The sequence below is a fragment of the Mytilus trossulus genome, chromosome 3 (genome assembly GCF_036588685.1).
Source record: "Mytilus trossulus isolate FHL-02 chromosome 3, PNRI_Mtr1.1.1.hap1, whole genome shotgun sequence".
Taxonomy (NCBI): Eukaryota; Metazoa; Mollusca; class Bivalvia; order Mytilida; family Mytilidae; genus Mytilus; species Mytilus trossulus.
Genome location: NC_086375.1, coordinates 8,472,404 through 8,497,251, shown reverse-complemented (window position 1 = coordinate 8,497,251; position 24,848 = coordinate 8,472,404). Strand labels below are relative to the sequence as shown.

The 24,848-nt window shown below is 31.5% G+C and overlaps 1 protein-coding gene across 1 annotated transcript; it reads left to right on the top strand.

Moving 5' to 3' along the window:
* The first annotated feature begins 2,368 nt into the window (after positions 1-2,368).
* Positions 2,369-5,551, top strand: LOC134709206 (uncharacterized). The gene is made up of 2 exons (XM_063569378.1): positions 2,369-2,614; positions 4,814-5,551. The coding sequence occupies exons 1-2, from the start codon at positions 2,398-2,400 to the stop codon at positions 4,915-4,917; spliced, it is 321 nt and encodes a 106-aa protein (XP_063425448.1). The 5' UTR covers positions 2,369-2,397; the 3' UTR covers positions 4,918-5,551.
* The last annotated feature ends 19,297 nt before the right edge of the window (positions 5,552-24,848 follow it).

Sequence of the window (24,848 nt, the reverse complement as noted above, 5' to 3'; positions counted from 1 at the left end):
TGCACAGGTATTATTATCCAAATGCATTATAAATTGAACATCTGAAGCAGCTGACCATATGTTTATCTTAAAATATCTTATTTGTTTCTAGAAAACAATAAAACGACACAAAAAATGTACTTCATTTTTAATTCATCATGCTTTACGTATTTTTCGATTATGAACTGAAATTGCATTTCCTTAAAATGTTGTTGTGTCTTAAATACATAAAAAAAGAAGATGTGGTATGATTGCCAATGAGAAAACTACCCACAAAAGACCAAAATGACACAATCATTAACAACTAAAGGTCACCATACGGCTTTCAACAATGAGCAAAGCCCATACCGCATAGTCATATGTTCATTTTAAAGAGAAGCGGATCATACGATCTGAAATACTCACAATATATTATTGTTTTTAGGTTTATTTGTAAGTGTTTTCTAATTTCGTTTATCAGATGTGACAACAGTAGCTGCCAAAACTACTACTCAGTCCGAAACAAGCACAATTGGAAACAGTATATGTAAGTCCATTTTGACCTAAAAAATTAAGTCAAGCTTCATCGCTTTATTGTTTTTTTTTCAATAAAAATTAGCATATTAATCTATTGCAATAAAAAATCATAATATTTAATAAAATTGGTAAATTTAGCTAACTAAGTCCTTGTATTTGTATAAAGTAACATTCGTTAATAGTGGAAAATTGTTTTAAGGTTGAATATGCAAAAATTAATAATTACTCGCCGGTCCGGTTCTGTGATTACTATTAGATAACGCATGTTCATTTGCCAATCAATTTATCCTCAAGAGTAGGTAATTGATGCGATTTTTGTTCATAGTCTTTTTAAAAAATGATGAACGTTTTTTTATATTGGTATGTTATCATTTTAAACGTTTCAAATTAATGAAATTATATTCGTACATCAATGTTTTTGATACACCAATAACAAAAACTGAAATATATTGAATGTATACATTTTGTAATTATTCAAAATTATATCAGAAACGTAAACTTATTTATAAAATAATGAACCTGTTAAGGGGAGAGAATACTCGCATAACTTTTTCGAATTGGCACATAATACAACGGAATGTCACTCTTGCATACAAATGGCATATTAATAGAATTAATTAACTGCGCAATCGTGCTTCACCTTCAATGATGAATCTAAATTATAAATATAACCAAAAGTTGTTAATCTATAGATAGTGAAGACAAATGAAAGCTAACCCACTGTAAACATATTTATTTGCAATTTTTTAAAACTTCCTCAGGAAAATGATCGAGTCACTTGACTTTCAAAGCTCAAAATTAACGTTTTTACACAATATTTGAATAAAGTAGTTGAAGAATATTCGCTTCTCAAAGTGTAAGACGCAATAAAAATCGTATGCTTGCACCATCATAATGAAATACGAATTTAATTAAGTCATGAACATTTCGACATTTCTTCGTATATTTATAGAAAAACCGGTTCAACCAAATCACAAATACGTGTTAAGATCCGACTAAATACCCTTTTCCCGATATGATCAGGTAAAATTGCTATAAAAATATTCACCTGTTACCTTTTACCTTATCTGTACATTCCGCATCTGACAGGCACACCACTAAAAGCTGTATTTAGGATTTTGCTAAATACACGAGTCGTAATCACAAGATTGACACTACTTAATATAATCATTGTCACATTTTTCCCGATTTTAGTATTTTAATCAGTATGACTTTCAAAGATGACAATACGAATAATAAATAATAAAATCTGGACTTAAAATAAGGCGTATAGGTACAGCATGTACAGTTTTCAATTTGTTAGCCGGAATGACGTAACTGAACAGCGAATCAAATTATTCAACTTTATTTATAACTCATTAAGGACAATGCTGTTGATTAAAAAATACTCTTTTCCACGCCATTTTGTTTTCGAAATCAAATTAATATTACCAATAATTGATAAGTTCCAGGTCGACGGGTTCAAACAGAAAAATGTTGAAAGCAGAGACAACTGTGCATCTTATAATCGACAATGCCAATACTAAAATAAGGCTTAGGCATATTTATATTCTTTAATTCCGTCACACACCCGTGACATCACGGGTATGTTCTAGTAAAGTTGAAATAGGTGTACTGTATATATAACGGCTACTATTAATACAAATGTCTAGTATATAAAATGCTTATGTTTGTTTGTACAAAAAGTGCTTCACAAATCAATGCTTATTGACATACTACAAATGTATTACTTCAAGGTTACAAATATTGTCACACAATATTCAATATCATATTTGGACATTTTGTGCATGTGTTATTACATTTATTGATTTCTAACCAATGAAGAATCAATCAATCAACAATCAATTAATTGTTATACTTTTCACAGCAATATCACGAAGTAACGTCGTAACAACTGAACCAATGAGTGACGCTGTAACAACAGTGAAAACTTCCATAGCCTTTTCAACAACAGTAACAAATACTCCTGACGCACCAATAATACAAACAACTATAGACGCCATAACAACAAAAGAACCAACTACTGACGACACAGCTCCAACCCCAAATATTGTAGAAACTACAATTAGTACAACTCAAGATACTCAGTTAACATCAACGACTTCACGTGTTACTCAGAGTAAGTACTCAATTAACATCAACGACTTCACGTGTTACCCAGAGTAAGTATTCAATTAACATCAACGACTTCACGTGTTACCCAGAGTAAGTACTCAATTAACATCAACGACTTCACCTGTTATCCGGAGTAAGTACTCAATTAACATCAACGAATTCACCTGTTACCCAGAGTAAGTACTCAATTAACATCAACGACTTCACCTGTTACACAGAGTAAGTACTCAATTTACATCAACGACTTCACCTGTTACTCAGAGTAAGTACTCAATTAACATCATCGACTTCACGTGTTACCCAGAGTAAGTACTCAATAAACATCAACGACTTCACCTGTTACCCGGAGTAAGTACTAAATTAACATCAACGACTTCACCTGTTACTCAGAGTAAGTACTCAATTAACATCAACGACTTCACGTATTACCCAGAGTAAGTACTCAATTAACATCAACGACTTCACGTGTTACTCAGAGTAAGTACTCAATTAACATCAACGACTTCACCTGTTACCCGGAGTAAGTACTCTATTAACATCAACGACTTCACGTGTTACCCAGAGTAAGTACTCAATTAACATCAACGACTTCACGTGTTACCCAGAATAAGTACTCAATTAACATCAACGACTTCACGTGTTACCCAGAGTAAGTACTCAATTTACATCAACGACTTCACCTGTTACCCAGAGTAAGTACTCAATTAACATCAACGACTTCACATGTTACCCAGAGTAAGTACTCAATTAACATCAACGACTTCACCTCTTACCAAGAGTAAGTACTCAATTAACATCAACGACTTCACGTGTTACTCAGAGTAAGTACTCAATTAACATCAACGACTTCACGTGTTACCCAGAGTAAGTACTCAATTAAACATCAACGACTTCACGTGTTACCCAGAGTAAGTACTAAATTAACATCAACGACTTCACCTGTTACCCAGAGTAAGTAGTGACGTTTGTATTATACTGAACAAAATTGAAACAGTTGAATAGGGTCCAAACAATTAATTTAATAATTTTAAATGTATAAAAAAAATCAAACTGTCCGTTTGAAGCCTAACTGTTTTGTAGCTAAAAAGATTACACTACTGTCTCTGTGTTTCATCGTGAGCAACCATCTAATTTCTGCCATAGATATATCAAACAAAGCTCGGTTTTTAATACTTTCTGATTAGTATACGACATAGAACTCCAAGAGAACGTTGCATGTAACTTTAATACTTATATCGTTACCCTGATTTTTGGAACTGTCTTTTAAATAATCAAAAAGGTCCTTAGTTATACAAGCATAAGCATTCTAAAGGATGGTTTAAGTCAGCAATTATATGTTGGGTTTATTTGCACGACTAAATCTGTTGGTTTTTTTTACCATTAGGTAGCAATCAACAGGTATATTCGTTTGCAAAAAAATTTAAACAACTCCAACCTTCCTAATTACGTAATTGTTTTACTTTAACAGTTGTTGTTTTCTGTGCTATTGTTAACCATTAGACAAAACATAAACAAAAACTTATATGGCTATATATACTGGTTATAGACAGACAGCTTGCTTCTAATACAGTGTTAAATTCGTTTGTGATGTCATTTTTGTTTGGAGGAATTGTGTGTTAGTGTTCTGTGTGGTAGTTTCAGTGACCTATTTATCATGTTCTATTTGTATCATATTGTTTGATTATTATAAAAATTAGTTGTGAACTGTTCCTTAGAATTAACATTTATATCTTCCATGAGGTTAATGAACCCGACATGCCTGTGTACAGATAATTGATTTGATGGGATCGCCGAGGGTATCACCAGCCCAGTAGTCAGCAATTCGGTGTTAACATGATTATCAATTGTATGGTCATTTTTATAAATTTCCTGTTACAAAACATTGATGTTTTTATTTTTTTAAACTAAGGATTTTCTTATCCCAGTAATAGATTACCTGAGCCGTATTTGTCACAACTTTTAAGAATTTAGGGTTCTCAATGCTCTTCAATTTTTTACCTATTTGGCTTATTAACTTTTTTATCTGAGCGTCACTGATGGGTCTTATGTAGACGAAGCGCGCGTCTGGCGTACTAAATTATAATCCTGGTACTTTGAGAACTATTTACGAAACTATTAGATGAGTTAAAACGGATTGATGTCAGGTATTATAATTTGAAAATTTGAAGAACAACATTTCGTAATATTATTGATCTATTTTCAGAGGCCGACAATTCAGCTGTTGTGACCGGAACCGTTACTGGTGTTTCTGTAGTGGTTTCTGTTATCGTATCCTTTGTGATACTACAGTTTTGCGGTTTTAAATAAATTGGTGGGAAAAAACAGTAGAATATCTATCATTCTCGTAGAAGGGAGATGCAGTATAGTTAACAATGCAATCTTCATACGCAATAATCAACTGGTAGCTGTTTCTAAGTGAAATAATAACTGTATCATTATCATTCAATTAACAATATTAGATAAGAAAGTGCTTTTTATCAATCATAATAAAATTTCAGGTTTTCATACTTATGCTTATTTATCATATCTGTTGTATTTCGCTACTTTGTCTTGTTAATTTTTCTGTTTATTTTAACCTAAAAGTTGTAAAGTAATTTTAAAATCTAATATTAGGTTATGATTTATTGATGTATTTATATTCTTTCATGATTTATTGTTTTATTACTGTTATCGCATCCTTTGTAATACTCAAGGTTTGTGGTTTTTAAATTATCTGCGGGGGGAAACATACAGTAGAACATCCTTCAATCTCGTAGTAGGGAGATGCAGTATTGTTAACAATGCAATCACGATGCGCAATAATCAACTGGTATTTGTTTCTAAGTGAAATCATAACTATATCATTAACATTCCCTTCACAATTATATTAGAATAGAAAGTGCATGTTATCCAACATGATAAAAAAAACATCATGTTTTCATCTTTATGGTTTTTTTTTATCTTATCTTCAGTATTTTGCTTATTTTTCTGTTTCTATTTACCTAAAAGTTGTAAAATGATTTTGAATTTTATTAAAAGAGTATTATTTATTGATGCATTAACATTATTTTATGATTTGTTATTTTATTTCTTTTTTATATATAATTTTTTTGTACTAAATCTATTTTTTTTGTACTAAATCTATTCTTTTCATATTCATATATATGTGTTACAGTTTATCAATATTCATAACAAGAACAATATAGCCTACACAATTTATAAGTGAGCGTGTAGATTGAATTATAAGTTAAAAAAATAGTATTTGTAGAACCTGTTCTGTATTTTGTATGAAGGGCCTCACTGTAGATTAGTGTACGTTAATTTAGTCACCCTTTTTGAATAAAGTCATCATTATTATTATTATATTTATTGTATTATCATTTATATTATAAATGCAAAGTATAAATGTCGTTAGTTCAACAAGACTTAATTGTGCATGAACACAATGTATAGGTGCAAAGTAAAAGTACTGAGAAGAACTAACTAACGACATTTTTCTGTATCGTCAACACGTTATCTTAGACATAAATGTGCCTTTTCAGCATGAGCAGCAATCAATGATATGAAGTGATAAAAGGGACGAATAACAAACACGCCATCGTAGAGTGCTTATATTAAAGTTTTAACATACCTGAAATTAGAACTCATAGATTTGAAAGCATTTTGTTTCTAATTTTAAAAACATTGCTTCGATATAAGTGTTAAGTATATATATTTTGATTAGAAAAAATGTGATGATTGCCTTTTTTTAAAGCATGATTTTTATATTGTATACTTAGTGTAATTGTAACATGTTTTTATATTTTATTAAGAAAATTTTGTTTAAATAAATTTACGATTAAATCTTCAGATCTGCTATCATCATCACTTTTCTTGACGTCTTTGTTAATTTGGTAGTCAGTTTCATTGTATGTCTATGATGTATGTATACACAGTTTTTGGCTGCTGAATCCAAATCATAATATCATTAACCTATTATGTCTGTTTGGAATGTTCACTACGTCATAAAAACATGATTAACGTAGTTATGAACTATTGTCATACACGTTGGAGTTTTATCTAGCTACGACACCAGGTTTAACCCACAATTTTCTTCGGATAATGCCTGTACCTAGTTAGGAATTTGGAAATTTGGAAATCGTTTTTCACCTGTTCGTTTGATTTATTCAGTTTTATGGTCTACCCCTTTTTGAATTTGGTTTGTAGATAGGTATTTTTGTTATATATGTTTTACATTATTGTTTGTGTAAGCATTTCATATCACATTTTACACACTTGTTATTGTTAAATACGTATGTTGGTGTTGAACCATATATATAAAAGATTTCCTAGGCAACCTCTTTCGATAACATATGACTTTATATCGCTCGATTATTCAAGCGTCCCAGAATTTGTCTGTTTTTAGGCATTCTAATGTATATGCCAAAAACAAGGTAATTTACAGGAGGTGCCAAATTTGAGCTGAGGGAATACTTTTAAAAGCCTCAAACTTTCAAACTGGTACAGGATTGGCTTATTCACAGTACTTCAAACATATGATGATTTTAAAACCATAAAAACGACACAAAACAAAATCAGTAAATAAAAATCCAAAAAATAAGACAACATTTTTTTTTGTTATATGTATTTCACTATTATATGTGTAAGCCTCAAATCAGTGCATCCTACAATCAACATATTTTTCCCAAATCTGTGTCCAATCAATACGTCATATACAAATATATGTACCCACAATACAATTATCTGTCTAAATGTGTACTCAATCTCTATGGTACGAAGTTTATCAACGAGTAATTTGCAATGTCAGACACCTGTAAGCAAATACTGCTAGAAGTTCAAAATGATATGTTTTCCCATCAAGCATTTTTTAATGTGAAACTTTCCCTTTTTTGTCATTTTGTTTGTCGTGTTTTTAAACAAATCTTAGTATTTCTCGTCTACTTTAATGTTTCATTTGTAAATTTGTATTGATGTTTTTGACAACAAAACTATGTCCTCAAAGATTTTTTAACAGTATGACGTAAACACATAGAAAAATGCATACCAGGACACAGATTGGAGGAAAGAAAGGACATAAAATAGATTTTGGAACGTCTAGCTATGATTGTGTAAAACCATTCGAACCGCAAAACCAACGGTCTAATCTATATAAAAAACGAAAAACGAGAAACACGTATGAACCACATCAACAAACGACAACCACTGAACATCAGGATCCTGACTTAGGACAGGTGCAAACAAATGCAGATGGCTTAAACGTTTTAATAGGCAACAACTTTTACCCTACCTGATACAATAGTGTAACATCACAACATAGAAAGACACACTATAAAATATCAATTGAAACGGCTTAACTCAATCAAAATACATATCAACCCAAACCAAGGGAACATACACTGAAACAATAAATTTGATCTATGACACAATGTAAATACAAAATAAATAAAACAAGGGGGTTAGATGTAAAACAATATCAAAAAGACAACCATAACCTTGGACAAAATGCTGCCAAATAAAATAACGTACACAGGTAAATAAAATAAATTTGTTGTAAGGTATACATAGAGTACAGAAATATTTTTTACAAAATAAATAATTTTGTTGCTCATAGTACGAGAACAGAAGTGAAAAGTTATCGTCATACCAAACAATTATCAAAGGTGGAAAATCTTAAAAATAGTGAGACGAAACATAACCTTATAAACCGCGTGGTATACACCCTGCACGATATATCGAATTGATATTCCATTCCAACTAGACGTGAATAAACATTTATAAATTAACATCAGCGAAACAAACCCCACCTTTATCGTTGGTTTCACTTATCAAAGGATAAATTCCTGTCCTCTTTTCCCCGAATGTGACCTGCCGAAAGAGACTAAACACTGGGTTTTTACTCACACGAACAACACGAAAGGTGCTACATATAGCTGTATAGAGCACGATCTGTTTACCCTTTCCAGAGTACCAAACATCAACCCATTTTTTTTATTTGTTGGGTTCGTGTTGCTATGTCTTTAGTGTTTTGTGTTGTATTTTCATGAATGTGGTTTGTCTTAGTTAACTTTTCGTCTTTTTGGCATGACATTGTCAGTGTATTTTCAACTGAATAGTTTTACTTTCTCTCTAGTGTCTTCTGCTTCTCTTACATGGCATGAACAGAGTGAATAAATTGTTTGCATGACGCGCAACTAGCATTCACAGTTAGAATGTAACTGCAATATGAAACTAAATTGATTTATGTGTGATAAACATGATTGAGGAACTTCGATGTTTGCTATACCGCGGATCTCGGCGATGCCACTTAGTCAATCAGAATTATACTGTTTCCGTCATTAAAGAAATTATGTAGCCATGTTTTTGTGTTTCATTTCTAAATAAATTAAAGCTATATTAGGTTTATTAGCTGGATGAATTCAATAATATTGTTGTTGTTTTATACACAATATTTCTATTGCTATAAATACGCAAATAAGGGATCGGAAATTATATGCCAATACAGACATATCGGTTTTTTTTAAATTCTAGCAAACAGTATGCTTCCAGATTGCTTGGCTGTAATTACAAGAAGGTGTCATGTTCTCCCTTTTGACCTAAAGTAACACTTAGTTTTTTATTGACTGGTCTTTATTACTGAATCGTTAAAAATTCGATAAGTCAGTTATTATTGCTTCGCTTTTGCCATGTTAACTTATTGATATGTGTCTAGTGTGTATTAGGTCAGAACGTTAATTTTATTAGATATTTTTTATTTACTAGCCTCTTTTTTTTTTGTGATTGAATTGTTTCATATTTTTCAGTGTTTTTCATGTCAGTGCATTTTATAGCCGACTAAACGATATTGGTTTTTCTCATTGCTGAAGGCCGTACGGTTGCCTATAAGTACTTACATCCATTTCATTTGAACTTTGGTGGATAGTCGTCTCATTGTCAAACCTACCACATCGTCTGATTTTTATAGTGGTTGACAATTCTGCAGTTAAAATATATCTAAGAATTAATAAAACTACTTCCGGGTTTTTTTATGCGTTTTCTGCCTTCCTTTCGCAGGTTCTATACTTCATTTACAAGTTACAAAATCTATTGATTTACTATATAAATACCCTAAAACAATAATCTTATCTTTAATATGTCAACACTTTATTTTCTTAAACATTTTACCCATTAACAGATAATAAAACTTTTACATGGAAACAAAACATATGTTTTATTTCTGAAAACAGTTTAATTTGCATAAAAATTAAACATGTTCAGTAATTAAATTGGCCTTCATCTTATGACGAGTTGGTGTATTTTGAGTTATGAATCAAATTGTTGGAAAGTTTCGATTTGCCTCTCAGTCTGTGTTTACCTTTTAACAAAAAATAAAATTAAAGTTATACATCCTTTGATAGAGTTATTCTTTCGAAGAAATCCATTGATATATATTTTAACCACTACGAAGGTAAAAAGGCGTGACTGTGTGTTCAACTCCAATTTACCTCACACGATAGTAGACTTTTTCTAAAACTGTTTAAACCTTTTATGTTTACATTGATGATGACATGTAACAGATAATTATACAGGGGACATCTTAAAGTGTACAACATTGATAAATTAAAAAGCGAATAACGCCAAAGTGGTACTTAAATTCAAATCAACAAAACAAGTTGCAACACAAATCTATACTACTAAAGGAAGAGACCGATTTCATTGAGCCGCAGCTCCTCTGAAACCATACAAAGTCGGAAATATTGTTGATATGATGTATAAATGTATTGTTTTGTACTTCCTAAATTGTCTTTGAAACAATTTTTTTTCCACAGAAAAAGCCATTTTTTTTTTAGAAAATACCCAAATTCGGAGACCATTCCCTTATGAAACTGAATTGTTTGCCGCAAACTTGCAGCAGACTCTGCTGCAAGCTTGCGGCAAGCAAAAAGTTTACAGGAACACAGATACTAGTGTTTGCAGATGTTTGCCGCTAGCTGCAAACTTCCGACAAACATTGCAGGCTTTTGCTGCAAGCTTGTGGCAAGTTTGCAGAAACATTCAATGTTTGCCGTAAGATTGCCAGAAAGTTAAAAATAATAAAGAATGTTTGCCGCAAGATTGCAGAAAACGTTGACCATTCTATATGTTTGCCGCAAGATTGCAGAAAAACTTTGACCATTCTATATGTTTGCCAGAACATTGCAGGAATTACACAATATTGACTGGGCAGGCTTAGTTGGCACTTCCTGGATGCTAACAATTTGAAATTGTGACAAGGTCATGTTGGTTGTGTTTGGAAATACATTTCCCATATAAGAGATCAAGGAGGCGTTTTTGTTCAATAATATGGGATAGTCAGTATGTAATTTTGAAATATAAATAATTCATAGAACTGCATGTTTTAATAAAATAACTAATGTTATCATCATACATAAATGTAATGAAGTAAGCAACTATATATACATGTGAGATTGAAAAAAATAAGCTATTATAAGTTTGAATTTTGTAACTTAAGTACTGCACCATCAAGACCATGCTTATTAAACTTAAGTTAAATTCTGTAATGCAAGTATTACCTAGCTTTATACTCAATACACATTTGAGATTTATCCTTTTTTATTTTTTAATACAGGTATATTATGTCATTTGAGAATGACTCCTGCCCCCTTTTTCAAAACTCAAATGCATGAATGTATTTCCTTAAATCTCACGAGTTCGCAAGAATTCTTTCAATGACTGTTTGTATAAAAACAGAATTGACTTTTAAAAAATGTTGCTGTGTAATTTTAAAAATATAAATTGAATGTGTCTACACACATGACATTGGTAAAATGTGTAGTTCCTGCAAGTTTGCAACAAACAATTGCCGCGAGCTTGCAGCAAACAATTGCCGCAAGCTTGCGGCAAATCTAATTTGCATAATTATGTTTGCAGCAAGCTTGCTGCAAACTTCACTTGCATGGTAAAAAGTTTGCCGCAGGGCTTATTTTTTGGGTAAAGGTTATCGATCAGTGTAATATACGCGTTAGCGAATGCTCAGTCGACGTACTGCCCGACAACTCTGGCCACGGCTAAATCGCACCAATCAAACACTCTCACTAATTTTTACAACTTGCATCACTTTATCAAACTCGCAACACAAAAAAAAAGATAAAAACACGAAGAAATATGATTAATCGTTAGATTGTTTTCTTCTTCTCTTAGTAAATTCCTCCTTTCTCGGAGCACCAGTGTCACACAGAGACAGAACTAGCACCACCGAAGAAAACATCTTCAGATAGTTCTAGATTGTCTTCTTCTTCTCTTAGTTATTTCCTCCGTTCTTGGAGCACCCGTATCACACAGGGACAGAACTTTACTCGCACATTTCGAAAAAAAAAGAATTACTACAAACTAGCACCACTGAGAAATGTTTTAATCATCAGTGCTTTAGGTTGTCTTCTTCTTCTCTGAGATATTTCCTCCGTTCTAGGAGCATCTGTGTAACTGTAACACCGAGACAGAAGCTTATTATTGGAAATTCAAATCCCATGGAAGAAGAACTGACAAACTAATAAAAACTATCAATATAATGCATTAGTGCATAAAACAGTTTGAGAAACACGAATCCAAGCTGTGTATCACCATACAAATTTCTTTCAAGTATTCTTCCGGCCGCGCGTTTTTTTTTCTAGTATATACAATTTGACAGAGTTTTCTGCCAGATTGTCTGCAAAGACTTCCCGTAACACTACAATTTTTTATTGTTTCAATCAAATTTTCAACAGTTACTGTTATTTGATAGCATTATTAATTTTTCGACACCTACCCTTTTAAATTGTCAGGTGTTAGCTGTATTTCTTGTCTTGTATACTAAGGGTACAATAAGAGGACATTTATTAGGGAATATTTTATCAGCCAGTAAAACTATCCCTTCAGGAAAGTCAAGGTCAGTATTTCTACCTGTTGACCCCATCATTGCAAACTGTTACGCATTAGTTTGATGTTCCAGAAGCAAGGATTCAATATAACAAATTGTGCCTGTAAATTTACGTTAAGGTACCATCCCCTGCCATTAGGATATATTTCCAATTTCCCACTTTTGCTTTTCATTCATTTAGATAGATACCTATAATTTAAATATTTAGATTTGACATCAATAAACTAAATAACCAAATAACCTGCTTTTTGTAAGACTAATATATAATAAAGATACTTGTAGATTTGTATGTTGCTTTGAAATAATATAAACTGTACTATCTTTATATAGTCTGAACTGCAAATTCTAGATTTTTCTTACCTAGCTTAACGAAATCCTTAAATTGGATACAATACATTAAACTCAAAAACAACCTTGGATTCAGTAAAATCATTATATTACTAAGATAGCTGTATAGTTACGGAACAAATAAAGAGTACTCTCTCTTTTTTGTCGGAATTTCAAATCCTAACTTTTTTTTACCTAGATTAATTTAGTTCTTAAATATTACAGCAATTCATCAAACTTCATAACAACCTGGGATTTCAGTAAAATTAATATTTCACCAAGGTAGCTGTATAGTTTGATGAAAATCCAATTTGATTTAAAAAAAATAATTGAAAAAAGTGTACTATATGAATATAGTCCGATTTGCAAATTCTAGTTCTTTTTACCTAGATTAATTTTATTCTAAAATTTGATAGCAATACACAAAATTTCATAAAAACCTAGGATTCAGTTAGATAAATGTAGATGTATATTTTGATGAAAATCAAAGTTGATATGAAAAAAATATCATAACAACCTGGGATTCAGTAAGATTAACATGATTAATATATCACCAAGGTAGCTGTATATTTTGATGAAAATCCAATTTGATTTAAAAAAAATATTAAAAAAATCAAAGTGTACTATCTGAATATAGTCCGAACTGTAAATTCAAGTTCTTTTTACCTAGATTAATTTTATTTTTGAATTTGATAGCAATACACCAAACTTCATAACAACCTTGGATTTAGTAAAATAAATATATACCACCAAGGTAGCAGTTTTTAAAAAGTGTGAAAATTTAATTTGATTTGAAAATAATTATTAACAAAATTAGAGGGAACTATCTCTATTTTGTCCGAATTGTAAATTCTAGCTTTTTTATTATTAAATTTCACAGCAATAAATCAAACTACCAAATAAGCAGTAATTTTGTAAGATCAATATTTAATTTAGTTAGATTGGCTGATTTACACCATTCAAGACTAAATTTGAAGGTCGGGACTAGTCGAGACAGGTCAAAGCAGGTCGAGCATTTCAGACTACACCAAGACACCAAGTACTTAATCAGACGAAACAAGTAAAGTCGAGACAAAATCGAGTCTTGTCGAGTGAAATGTGTGCTCGATTTTACTGGTCGAACACAAAAACTGGTATTTTCAGACTCTGAGCAAGTTGTTGTGATACACTTGTACGGTTAACGACGTTTACAAACATTCATTTTCGTAGAATATCCTTCATTTCTTTCTAAAAAAACAGAAATCTAGAGCTTTTGAAAAGTGGTCTTCCAGCCTTTTTTAAAACTCGTCGAAATGTTTACATATTGCACTGATCTACACAGGCAAATTTCTTTCACATCAATTTCTCGTGAATTTCAACCCAAACGAGCTTATACGTGACACTCACGTGAAATCTGTTTATGTGAGTTTCTGGTGCAGGAAAGTTGGTACCGTTAATGTCATTACTACCACTGGGTCAATGCCTCTGCTGGTGGACTGTAAGTCCCCGAGGGTATCACCAGCCCAGTAGCCAGTACTTCGGTACTGGCATGAAAATACGGATTTTTTGGGATTCTTAAAATTTGCTGTAACAAAATGTTAGAAATTATTACAAATTAAGGAATGCATCCCCTCATGCAAAGCTCTGATTCCTTTCACGAATTTTGCTATACTTTTTGGACCTTTTGGATTAAAGCTCATCATCTTTTTAATAAGCTTTGGATTTCAAATATTTTGGCCACGATAATCACTGATGAGACATATATTGTTGAAATGCGCATCTGATGCAGGAAAATAGGCACCGTTAATGTTATTCACATGAATATGATGTGAATTTACATGAAATTCACATGTAAATCACATGAATTTTGTTCACGTGAAATTCACATGAATTTTTTAAATAGAGTAATTCAAGCAACATCTTAATTTTCAAATTTAATTAAAATCATGATAAAAACCAATTGTTTTTGTTGAAAAGTTCATTTGAAATTCATGTGAAAATCTGTGAATCTCAATTCACGTGAAATTCAAATAAATATGTTCACGCGAGTTCCATGTATAAGCTCGTTTGAGGTAAATTTACGTGAAATTTGTCATGTGAATGTCATGTGATATTCATGTGAAATGCACGTGAGCAAATTTTGCCTGTGTTACATTCTCGTTAGAAAATATACACTGGGCACTTTCAAAAGGAAACACCATGATAAAATTGTATGTAACATCGTAAACCTGCTTTTTCAAAGTAAAAAATGCGAACGCATGAGAAATATCAATAAATAAAAATCGGTTTTCGTCTCAGGTGTTTTGAGATTTCACGATCAGAACTGACAAAACATATCGAATCCTATTTCTTAAAAAAACAAACTCAGATCTAGATCGGATTCAAGAAGCGTCATTAAACCCGTTATTTTGTTATGTTCTTAAATAAATGACAAAATATCTATCGTTTGTTGGTGCAATGCTTCTTTCTGTATTTTGTTGGAAAGATGAGTAATCAATGATAAAATCGTTTTGGTGATCAAATTTTTATTTTATCCGATTTCCGATTTCTCTTAATGTCGGTTAGCTACCGGTACTGTCACTGTTATAAAACTGAACGTTCAGCTCCTCATTACTAGTACCTCGAATCACAAGGAAAATATGATAAAATATACCTCATATCATCTTTACTTTTGTTTATTGTCCCAGCTATCCAACTTATTTCGAAGAAATTGAAATACTTTTTTTCTCCAAGTTTTATACTTATTTTAAAAGTGGTATAATCATTTATGCAGTGCAGTGACAGATTAAAAAAGAGGGGCTATACGGAGAAGTGTCGTCATACGTATGTTGTTGATACAGACAAGACAATATATATTGTAAAAATTTTGTATACGGAAGTTTTGAAATGCAGGAACTGAACCCAAACATTTTACAGAGAAGGGAATATATTTCTAACTATATAGAGAAAAATGGCCAAAAAAATTACAAAATACAGAAATGTAGCTCTCCTTCCCTAATATAGACCGTAATATATATATATATATATATAGCATTGTGACGAATAGTTTTGTTTAATCTATCTAATTGCTTTGAATTTCGAAAAAATGTTGTACAAGGTGTTGTTAATTAATGAAGCGGAATTTATATCGGGCCCTTTAAACCGACGTCCTTATTTCGATGAAAGAAATTAAAAGCTTCTCTGCTTGTGCAACACGAAAAAAGAAAGAGAAATTTTTATGGCGTCTTGCAATTGCATACTTATTTTAAAATTGTATTGAATTCGGTATCAAATTTATATTAATCATAAAGCTTCATATCTTGAATATTGAAAACAGGTATACATTATTTACATGATATTACGATTGACATGAAAACATCCGGTTCGTGTTTTTTTTCTTCATCTAGATTGAGAAAGAAGCAACTCTGTTACACTCAAACAATTGATTTATAAATAATGTTACATGTTGTCGTCTGAATTACAACATATTATTGACCTATAAGTGATATATCCGCCACCCATTATAACTATGTAATATGTTTATTTGGCACGCCATACTCGATAAAAGTGCGGACGTGATAGAAAGTACTCTTTACCAAAATATCAACAGAGGTTACATTTCGACGATTTCGTCATTTATGAACCCTAATATGTATATCTATATATAAAGATCAGAGTTGTACTAAAACTTAATGTTGACATCGATTTTGATCTGTTGAATGTGAAATTTGTTTTCAAATTTGATGTTTTTTAAGAATTGGCCATTCCACGGAGATTACACGCTTAACAAATCTCTACAGTTTTCAACTTTGCTTCGTTTTTCATACTGATGAAACATTGAATAAACGACCATTGTTATAAAAAAAAAATTCTGGTAACCTTATGATCAAATTTAACTCATATTACACTCTATACTGTACTTAATATTTTGTCCTGCTTGGTCTTTTATCCATCAATAAAAATTTCAGCTTTTCGAAGAAAACATTATGGACGGCCGGTACGATCACGATCGTTGTGGAATATGTACTAAACTTTATAAAAATTAAAAATATAGATAATAAAGAAATCTAAAATTCTCAGATATAATATTACATGCTACGGGTATATAACTGGAAGTCGTTAGGTTTGCTCTCTTACGGAGGGACAAAATAACTTCATAAAATGGGCGCTTTAACGGAGAACCGTTTCTAGTATTTATATAGATTAGACCGTTTGTTTGCCCATTTGAATATGCACGTCTCTATATTAATATAGTTAGGTATTTCCACCTTTCCGTGGAAATGCCTTCTGACTTCGTTCTGATTATCATTATTTTGATTTTTCTTCCGCCTAATATCTTTTCTTGCGTAGTTTTGTTTTTCATAAGATTTTGCTTAGATATTTGGAATATGATTTTGTATCTAGTTTATATGCTTTTGAAATTGACAACCGCTCAACCAAATACTTTACGTTGTAAGTGTTAACTCCCCAAACACTGTTTTTGTTTATTGTGGCCACTACCCCTTCGCAACCGTAAAAGATAACGACAACTCTTTTAGATCTAGGTCAAAGGTCAAGGTTTTTGATTTTGGCTTACTTTCATTTATTTTTTGAAAAACCGTAAAAGATATTAACAAATTATGTTTACTAAATTGTTAGTTTTGACATGTCGTAACACTTAAATTTTGATTGCAAGGGAACAAAGACCGTAAGTATGAGTTTTCTTCATTCTTATATAAAGGATTATGCGTAAAGTTATATAACTCATTAACCATACTTATAACAGACCTAGGGTATTTAGATTTGAGATCCTTAGTTTATGTTCTTGCAATTGAAGATCAATGTCATGGCCACATTGGACGTTCTAGATTTTGACCTTTGCTTAAAATTCATATGTTTACAACATTAAGCAAAAGGAATTGACATTCACACTGAACTTCAATGTTTTCATTCTGGTACTGGTGGAAAGACTTAATTTTTTCCCTGAACAATTGTTCCTTTATTATTTGATATATTTTAGTAAAAATTCTTATTTTGGTAGAATTATGTGTATATTTTCCATAAATTTTCGGAATACATTATTATTATTAACATTTTTATTTAACGATAGTGTGCACGTGTCCGTGTGATTTTCTTAAACACATCTTAACTCTTCTTTTACGCGTTTTTCCTCAGAAATGATGATTAACATTGATTAAGTGACTTATTTGTTATCATATATAATTAGCAAATTAAAACTAAATAAAATAAATGATCAGGTATATTGTAGAAGACAATGCTCCGTAAACTTGTGTTTGTCATATGCACAGTTTTGACAAGTACAGTCAATGGTTGTCCACTTCAATGTAGCTGCGATGGCACGACGGTTAGTTGTGGGTATAGAAATATAACAACAGTGCCGTCTGAAATTCCTAATTCAACAACCAGTCTGTGAGTTAAAGTAACATTTTAGTTTTTGTTTATTTATTTCATTAGTAGTATTGATATAATAGAAATAATGATTAATTGCACATAAATTATAGTTTGTGATTCGGTGAAAAAAATACTATATGGATAATATCAAAACTAAACGTTTAAGTTTCATATTAGGAAACTATACTAAGGAGCAATCACTATTATGAGGCGATTAAAGCAGTCAACCTTATAAACAAACAATGCAAATTATAGACAATTAACGTTCTAGAATAAAATACATAAAGGGTATTGACTTCAAAATCATGTTCACCGATTCTCATATTTGAAATAAGGTCTTAGATACTTTTATTTTATTTCTAGGTAAGTTGCCTTTATTATTGCTATTATTAACTTTCAAGTATTGTTGATAATGACCTCTCTAAATTACTATTTCAAATACGAAATGAAAACTTTCTTGTATGTTTTTCTGCATTTCAAAATAAAAATCTTTGGATTTTGTTGATTAATTACGTCCTTTTAATTATTCTTTCGATTCTGATAACTCTACTTGCCGACTTGTTTCTTTTTTAATAGGCTGTCTTTATGCAGGCACTACTTAGGAAGAAAGATAAGAAGTTAGCAATATCCTTTAACTCTACTTTCCGCTATATAGATTATGTTCTTGCATTAAATAATTTTAAATTTGATGACTACGTAGAACGCATCTATCCCATCGGAATAGAGATAAAGGATACTACAGATACAGTTAATTCGGCATCATATCTTGACTTACATCTAGAAATTGACAAGGAGGGTCGGTTTAAAACAGAACTTTACGATAAAAGAGAGGATGATGTCAGCTTCCCAATTGTGAACTTTCCATTTCTAAGTAACAACATTCCAGCAGTACCTGCATACGGGGTATATCTCCTAATTGATACGATATCCCCGTGCTTCCATTTCAAATCAAGATTTTCTAGATAGAGAGTTGCTGCTCACAAGGAAGCTATTAAACCAAGAATTCCAAATGGTAAAGTTGAAATCCTCCCTTCGTAAAGTTTACGCACGCCATCACGAATTGGTTGACCGTTATGGAATAAACGTTTTGGAATTACTGTTTCACAAATGATATCGGATATGTTCCCTACGTTGTAACTGAAATGCCCTTCCCTTTCATGAATATGACCTACCGACTTTTTCCCGGATTTTTTTTATCACATAAGAAACACGACGGGTACCACATGTGGGACAAGATCTACTTACCCTTCCGGAGCACCCGAGATCATTCCTAGATTTTGGTGGGGTTCGTGTTGTTTATTCTTTAGTTTTCTATATTGTGTCATGTGTACTATTGTTTGTCTGTTTGTCTTTTGTCTTTTTCATTTTTAGCCATGGCGTTGTCAGTTTATTTTAGATTGGTAAGTTTGACTGTCCCCTCGATAGCCTTTGTCCCTCCTTTTTTACTAGATTCTTTTAAGATGATTGCATCTTTGATTTTTTGTATCGATAGTATGAAAGAAATATTTACCGAACATTCAATAAGACAGAAACTTTCTGTGTTTGTGACTTCTTGTTAACAGGTCAACGCTTAGCTATCGTATATGTGTTATATACACTACTAGTTCCTGCATTTAATCTAATTTATTGACTGACCTCAATATTCTGATATATTTTATCTGTTGTCCAAATGTTAACAGTTATATATCAATGATAATAAACAATATTTTTAAGTGTTAACTATATTATGCATTACTATACTTTTCTTTTAGGTTCTTGAATAACAATCAAATAACTACATTACAGACAGGAGTATTTCGAGACCTACAAACGCTGACTACTCTGTATGTATACATTAGAAGACCGTAGATTTTTTCGATCGATAGTTTTACATTAGTTAATTTTTGGGCCCTACAATGCTTTCTGTTTGGTATCAATTAAGGCTTCGTATTGAAGACTTGTACTTGGATCAATAATGGGGTTTTTTCTTTTACAAACTGTGACTGGTATTTTTGAGAATTGTGTCATTGACCGTCATAACACATCTTGTCAGATGAACTGTTAAAATATTTTTATTATGTAGCTAATTTTAGCAAAAACTATTTACCGCCGTTGTTATCAAATGAGCGGCACGACAGGTTCCACATGTAAATAGTTATCAAAGGTACCAGTAGTTATCAAAGGTACCAGGATTGTAATTTAGTACGCCAGACGCGCGTTTCGTCTACAAAAGACTCATCAGTGACGCTCATATCAAAATATTTATAAAGCCAAATAAGTACAAAGTTGAAGAGCATTGAGGATCCAAAATTCCAAAAAGTTGTGCCAAATACGGCTAAGGTAGTCTATGCCTGGAATGAGAAAATCCTTAGTTTTCGAAAAATTCAAAGTTTTGTAAACAGGAAATTTATAAAAAAAATGACCACATTATTGATATTCATGTCAACACCAGGATTATAATTTAGTACGCCAGACGCGTGTTTCTTTAATATAAGACTCATCAGTGACGCTCATATCAAAATAGTTATAAACCAACCAAATACAAATTTGGAGAGCATTGAGGATCCAAAATTCCAAAAAGTTGTGTCAAATACGGCAGGTAATCTATGCTATGGAGAAGAAAATCCTTAGTTTTTCCAAAAATTCTAAGTTTTGTAAACAGGAAATTTATAAAACAAATGACCACATAATTGGTATTCATGTCAACACCGAAGAGCTGACTACTCTGCTGGTGACTGTGCTGGTGATACCCTCGGGGACGAAACGTCCACCAATAGAGGCATGACCCAGTGGCGTAAATAGTACCAGGATTATGATTTAGTACGCCAGACGTAACATCTGATCTAGCCTCTCGTACACCTGGGATCACCCCAGTTTTGATGGGGTTAGTTACGCTGCTGACGCCTTTTTGTGACATTTTAACTATTGTGACTTTTTTTTTGTTCACACATCGTTGTCAATATAATGACATTTTATGAGATTATCATACAAATGAGAGGTTGCGGTTAATTTCTAGCAGAGCATGTTATCCGTTATAATAGTGTACGACATTTTAAGTCTGATAGTGCTCATTAGTGACAGTTATTGATTAACCTAGACTTTTTTAATCTCCACTCGAACAGTTTTTACTCAGCTATGTTAATTCTTTGTATGTTTTATCATAGTTCATAGTCATATGCAAAACTTGTTTTCACACATTACAATGAATAAGTAAATTATAAAAATACAATAGATCGATGTCAATTGGTTAAAAAAATATAAACTACTGTTGCCTATACATAAAGATGTTAGTCTATTTGTTTTAAAAGACTTTTAAAATATTTTCAAAATTTAATGAATCGACATGTATATGTCGTGTACAAGTTGCGATTTTATACAGGTTATATCATGCACAAACATATTGTACATGTTATAACTTGTATAATGCAAAGATACAAGTTATAACTTGTACAAAAGTAGCTCATACATGTTATAACCTGTACAAAATATTGCTTTAAAATGGTTTTAACTTGTACAATGTTTAAAATAAATCTTTATGAAGAAAAATATACATTTAAATTCACCAATGCATAAAGAACAACAATAAATAGGCCAGAACGTGTCCTTTTCTGTAGAGTACAATGATCACAAAGTTTCCGAAATATATAGGTTTCATGACTTATGTTTGCAAAATGTGTTATCATGTAATTGTACGTTTCATGCAGTCCGTCATGGCTTAAATAAGTGTGAAAATATTTACTTATAGCTTGCATTCCTCAATGACAATTACATTAGATACTAGTAACTAAATTCTTCCCAAAAAATTAAAAACGATTCCTAATAATTTTGGGTAATACTCCTCCCTCTCGTTTAATAGCACGCAAAGACCAAAACAATGTTTTATACGCTTACTCTCTTAAAGCAAGATAGAGCTGAAATAGTTTTCATTTGACCGAGCTTCATTATCAATGTCTTAGGATCTACTCGTCAACATTTTTGGCCTTCAGCATGACTTATGTAAATTTATAACTCAATTTTTGTTTATTAACTATAAGATCATTGCATGAGGCGAATGTCATTTTGATGTTTTCAATATATATCCTGTACTTTGAAAGCATGTATTTGTGGCCTTTGGATGTTGTCTGCTTCATGGGCGGGTTGTTGTCTTTTAGACATATACCCCATTTCAAATCCCAATTTTATTTGTAGACACATCTATCCTGGCTATCCTTTTATGTCTTTTAGTGTCCACTAGAATGAAAGTCTTTACTGTTGCCTTCAAAGTGGACACTCACAAGTATAATTCATCAAATAAAGATATGTCCATAGACATATGCTGCGCACTCGTTTAATCCATGCGTCGTTCGGTCATGCGTTGTCTTATTTTTGATATTCAAATACGGCGTTTGGTTATTCTTTTTATTATATTGGCAAATGTCTTTTTTTTTATGAAATTAATGTAGAAAATGTAAGGAACTATATCTTTTTCCTACGCATTGACAATTTGTTTTGATCCGACGTTATCGACGTCTTGACAACGCCGTTGATATTTCAAGTCAATACACTAGTGTTGTCTATATACTAGTATTGTTTATTGATCACTTACAGTATTATATCAACATTACATAAATCTCCATTTGACAATGAGAGTAAACAATGTGTTGATGTAAAATATGTTTATCATTATTATTGATTTATTTCAGCGATTTGTACGGTAATCAAATACATACAATACAGCAAGGAATATTTCAAGACCTACCAGCACTTAACTACCTGTATGTATAATTCTTGCAATATTAAAAGATGGAACACGTCAGTCGTCAATGACATCACATCTCATGTTTATTATGTTAACAGAATATTTATATGTATGAATTGATTTGCATGAGTCCATATGTCTGTTTTGTATTTAGATATAAACTGGTTTATAAAAACGATAAAAAATTCTATGGTTTATATATGGCAGAGTTTTGTCTACCGTTATCAATGCGAACGACATTTGAAAGTTCTGCAGTTGTCCATTGTTGACAAATATTGATTGACTTAAACTTCTCCATGGAATAATTGTGTAGGTAATGGATGGTATGCCTTATTATATTTCTTGCTGTTATATACAAATTTTGATTGCAAAAATTAAAACAATCCTGTGAATTATAAGAAAACAATCTGTCAATGTCAATTGGTAAACAAATCTGAAAAAAATAACTGTTGCCTATACGGAAAGATGTTAGTCGACTTAGACAAAAATAAATTTACAACCCTATGGTTTAAAAAAAAAACCAGATAAATACAGCACATAAAACGTTACATAAAAGAGAATAAACCTCCCAAACTCTGTGAAATTTCAAGTGATCTGGAAGGATAATCTTATCTTGTTTATTATCTAAAAATATTTCATTGTTTTGTTTCAGATATCTATACAACAATCAAATAACTACAATACAGAATTACTTAGAGTTACTTACTTTTGATATTTTTGTATTAAAATTTAAGATATAATCCAAAATAAAAACCAAAAAAAGAAGACAAAGTCAAAACATAACATAAAAGTAAAGAATAAGCAACACGTAACCGACCTGAACTCGGGGTAATATAAGGATCTTTCGGAAGTATAAGAATATTCTGTTAATTATCTTACACATTATCATTGTTTTGTTTCAGATATTTATACAGTAATCAAATAACAACAATACAACCAGGAGCATTTCAAGACCTGCCAGCTTTATACGTACTGTATGTGTACTCAATGATAACAACTAGAAGGTCTTATATATACAGGCATACTGCACTCGAATTATTAGAGCAGTCACAAATGTGTTGAGTGTATATTTCTATATCATCAACAGTCACCGAATCGATATCACTTTTCTCATGAATATTTAATTAGTAGAGCCAGAACTATATTAACGGATTCATTACTTTTGCCATAACCTGTCCTGGTTTACAATGTATACAACGAAGCGTGGAACAACTCAAACCTATTTCTTTTACAACTGTTGGAAAAAATAATTAACTTGTTAATATTTTTTTTTAAAACCTGTAAATCATTATGTTGTATGCTTATTGTCCATATTCAAACGAAGTATTTCAGCACTGACAGGTGATGTACATTTCATTTTGCAGTATATTTTGCCGTTCAAGATATACGGCCGTTTTAAAGGGGGATTGGTTCTAATATTCAAATAAAAGAATAACAATAACACAATAAAAAAACAAGTGAAAATGATTTTCTAAATTTCAAGTTTAAGGACCACTTTAGTGTTTTTGACTTGACATACTCATGATACTGACGATATAGGAATTAGGCCCGAACGGAGAAAAAGCTCGACATAGCCTTGTATATCCCCGTTTCTAAGCCTCTTCTTTGTACCGTTGATATTTCAAGTCAATACACTAGTGTTGTCTATATACTAGTATTGTTTATTGATCACTTACAGTATTACATCAACATTACATAAATCTCTATTTGACAATGAGAGTAAACAATGTGTTGATGTAAAATATTTTTATCATTATTATTGATTTATTTCAGCGATTTGTACGGTAATCAAATACATACAATACAGCAAGGAATATTTCAAGACCTTCCAGCACTTAACACCCTGTATGTATAATTCTTGCAATATTAAAAGATGGAACACGTCAGTCGTCAATGACATCACATCTCATGTTTATTATGTTAACAGAATATTTATATTTATGAATTGATTTGCATGAGTCCATATGTCTGTTT

What these genes read in the sequence shown, in the direction of transcription:
- LOC134709206 (XM_063569378.1), top strand. Translation starts at nt 2,398, where the DNA reads ATGAGTGACGCTGTAACAACAGTGAAAACTTCCATAGCCTTTTCAACA. An exon ending in GACTTCACGTGTTACTCAGA is followed by an intron (nt 2,615 to 4,813) that starts GTAAGTACTCAA and finishes ATCTATTTTCAG; the next exon opens with AGGCCGACAATTCAGCTGTT.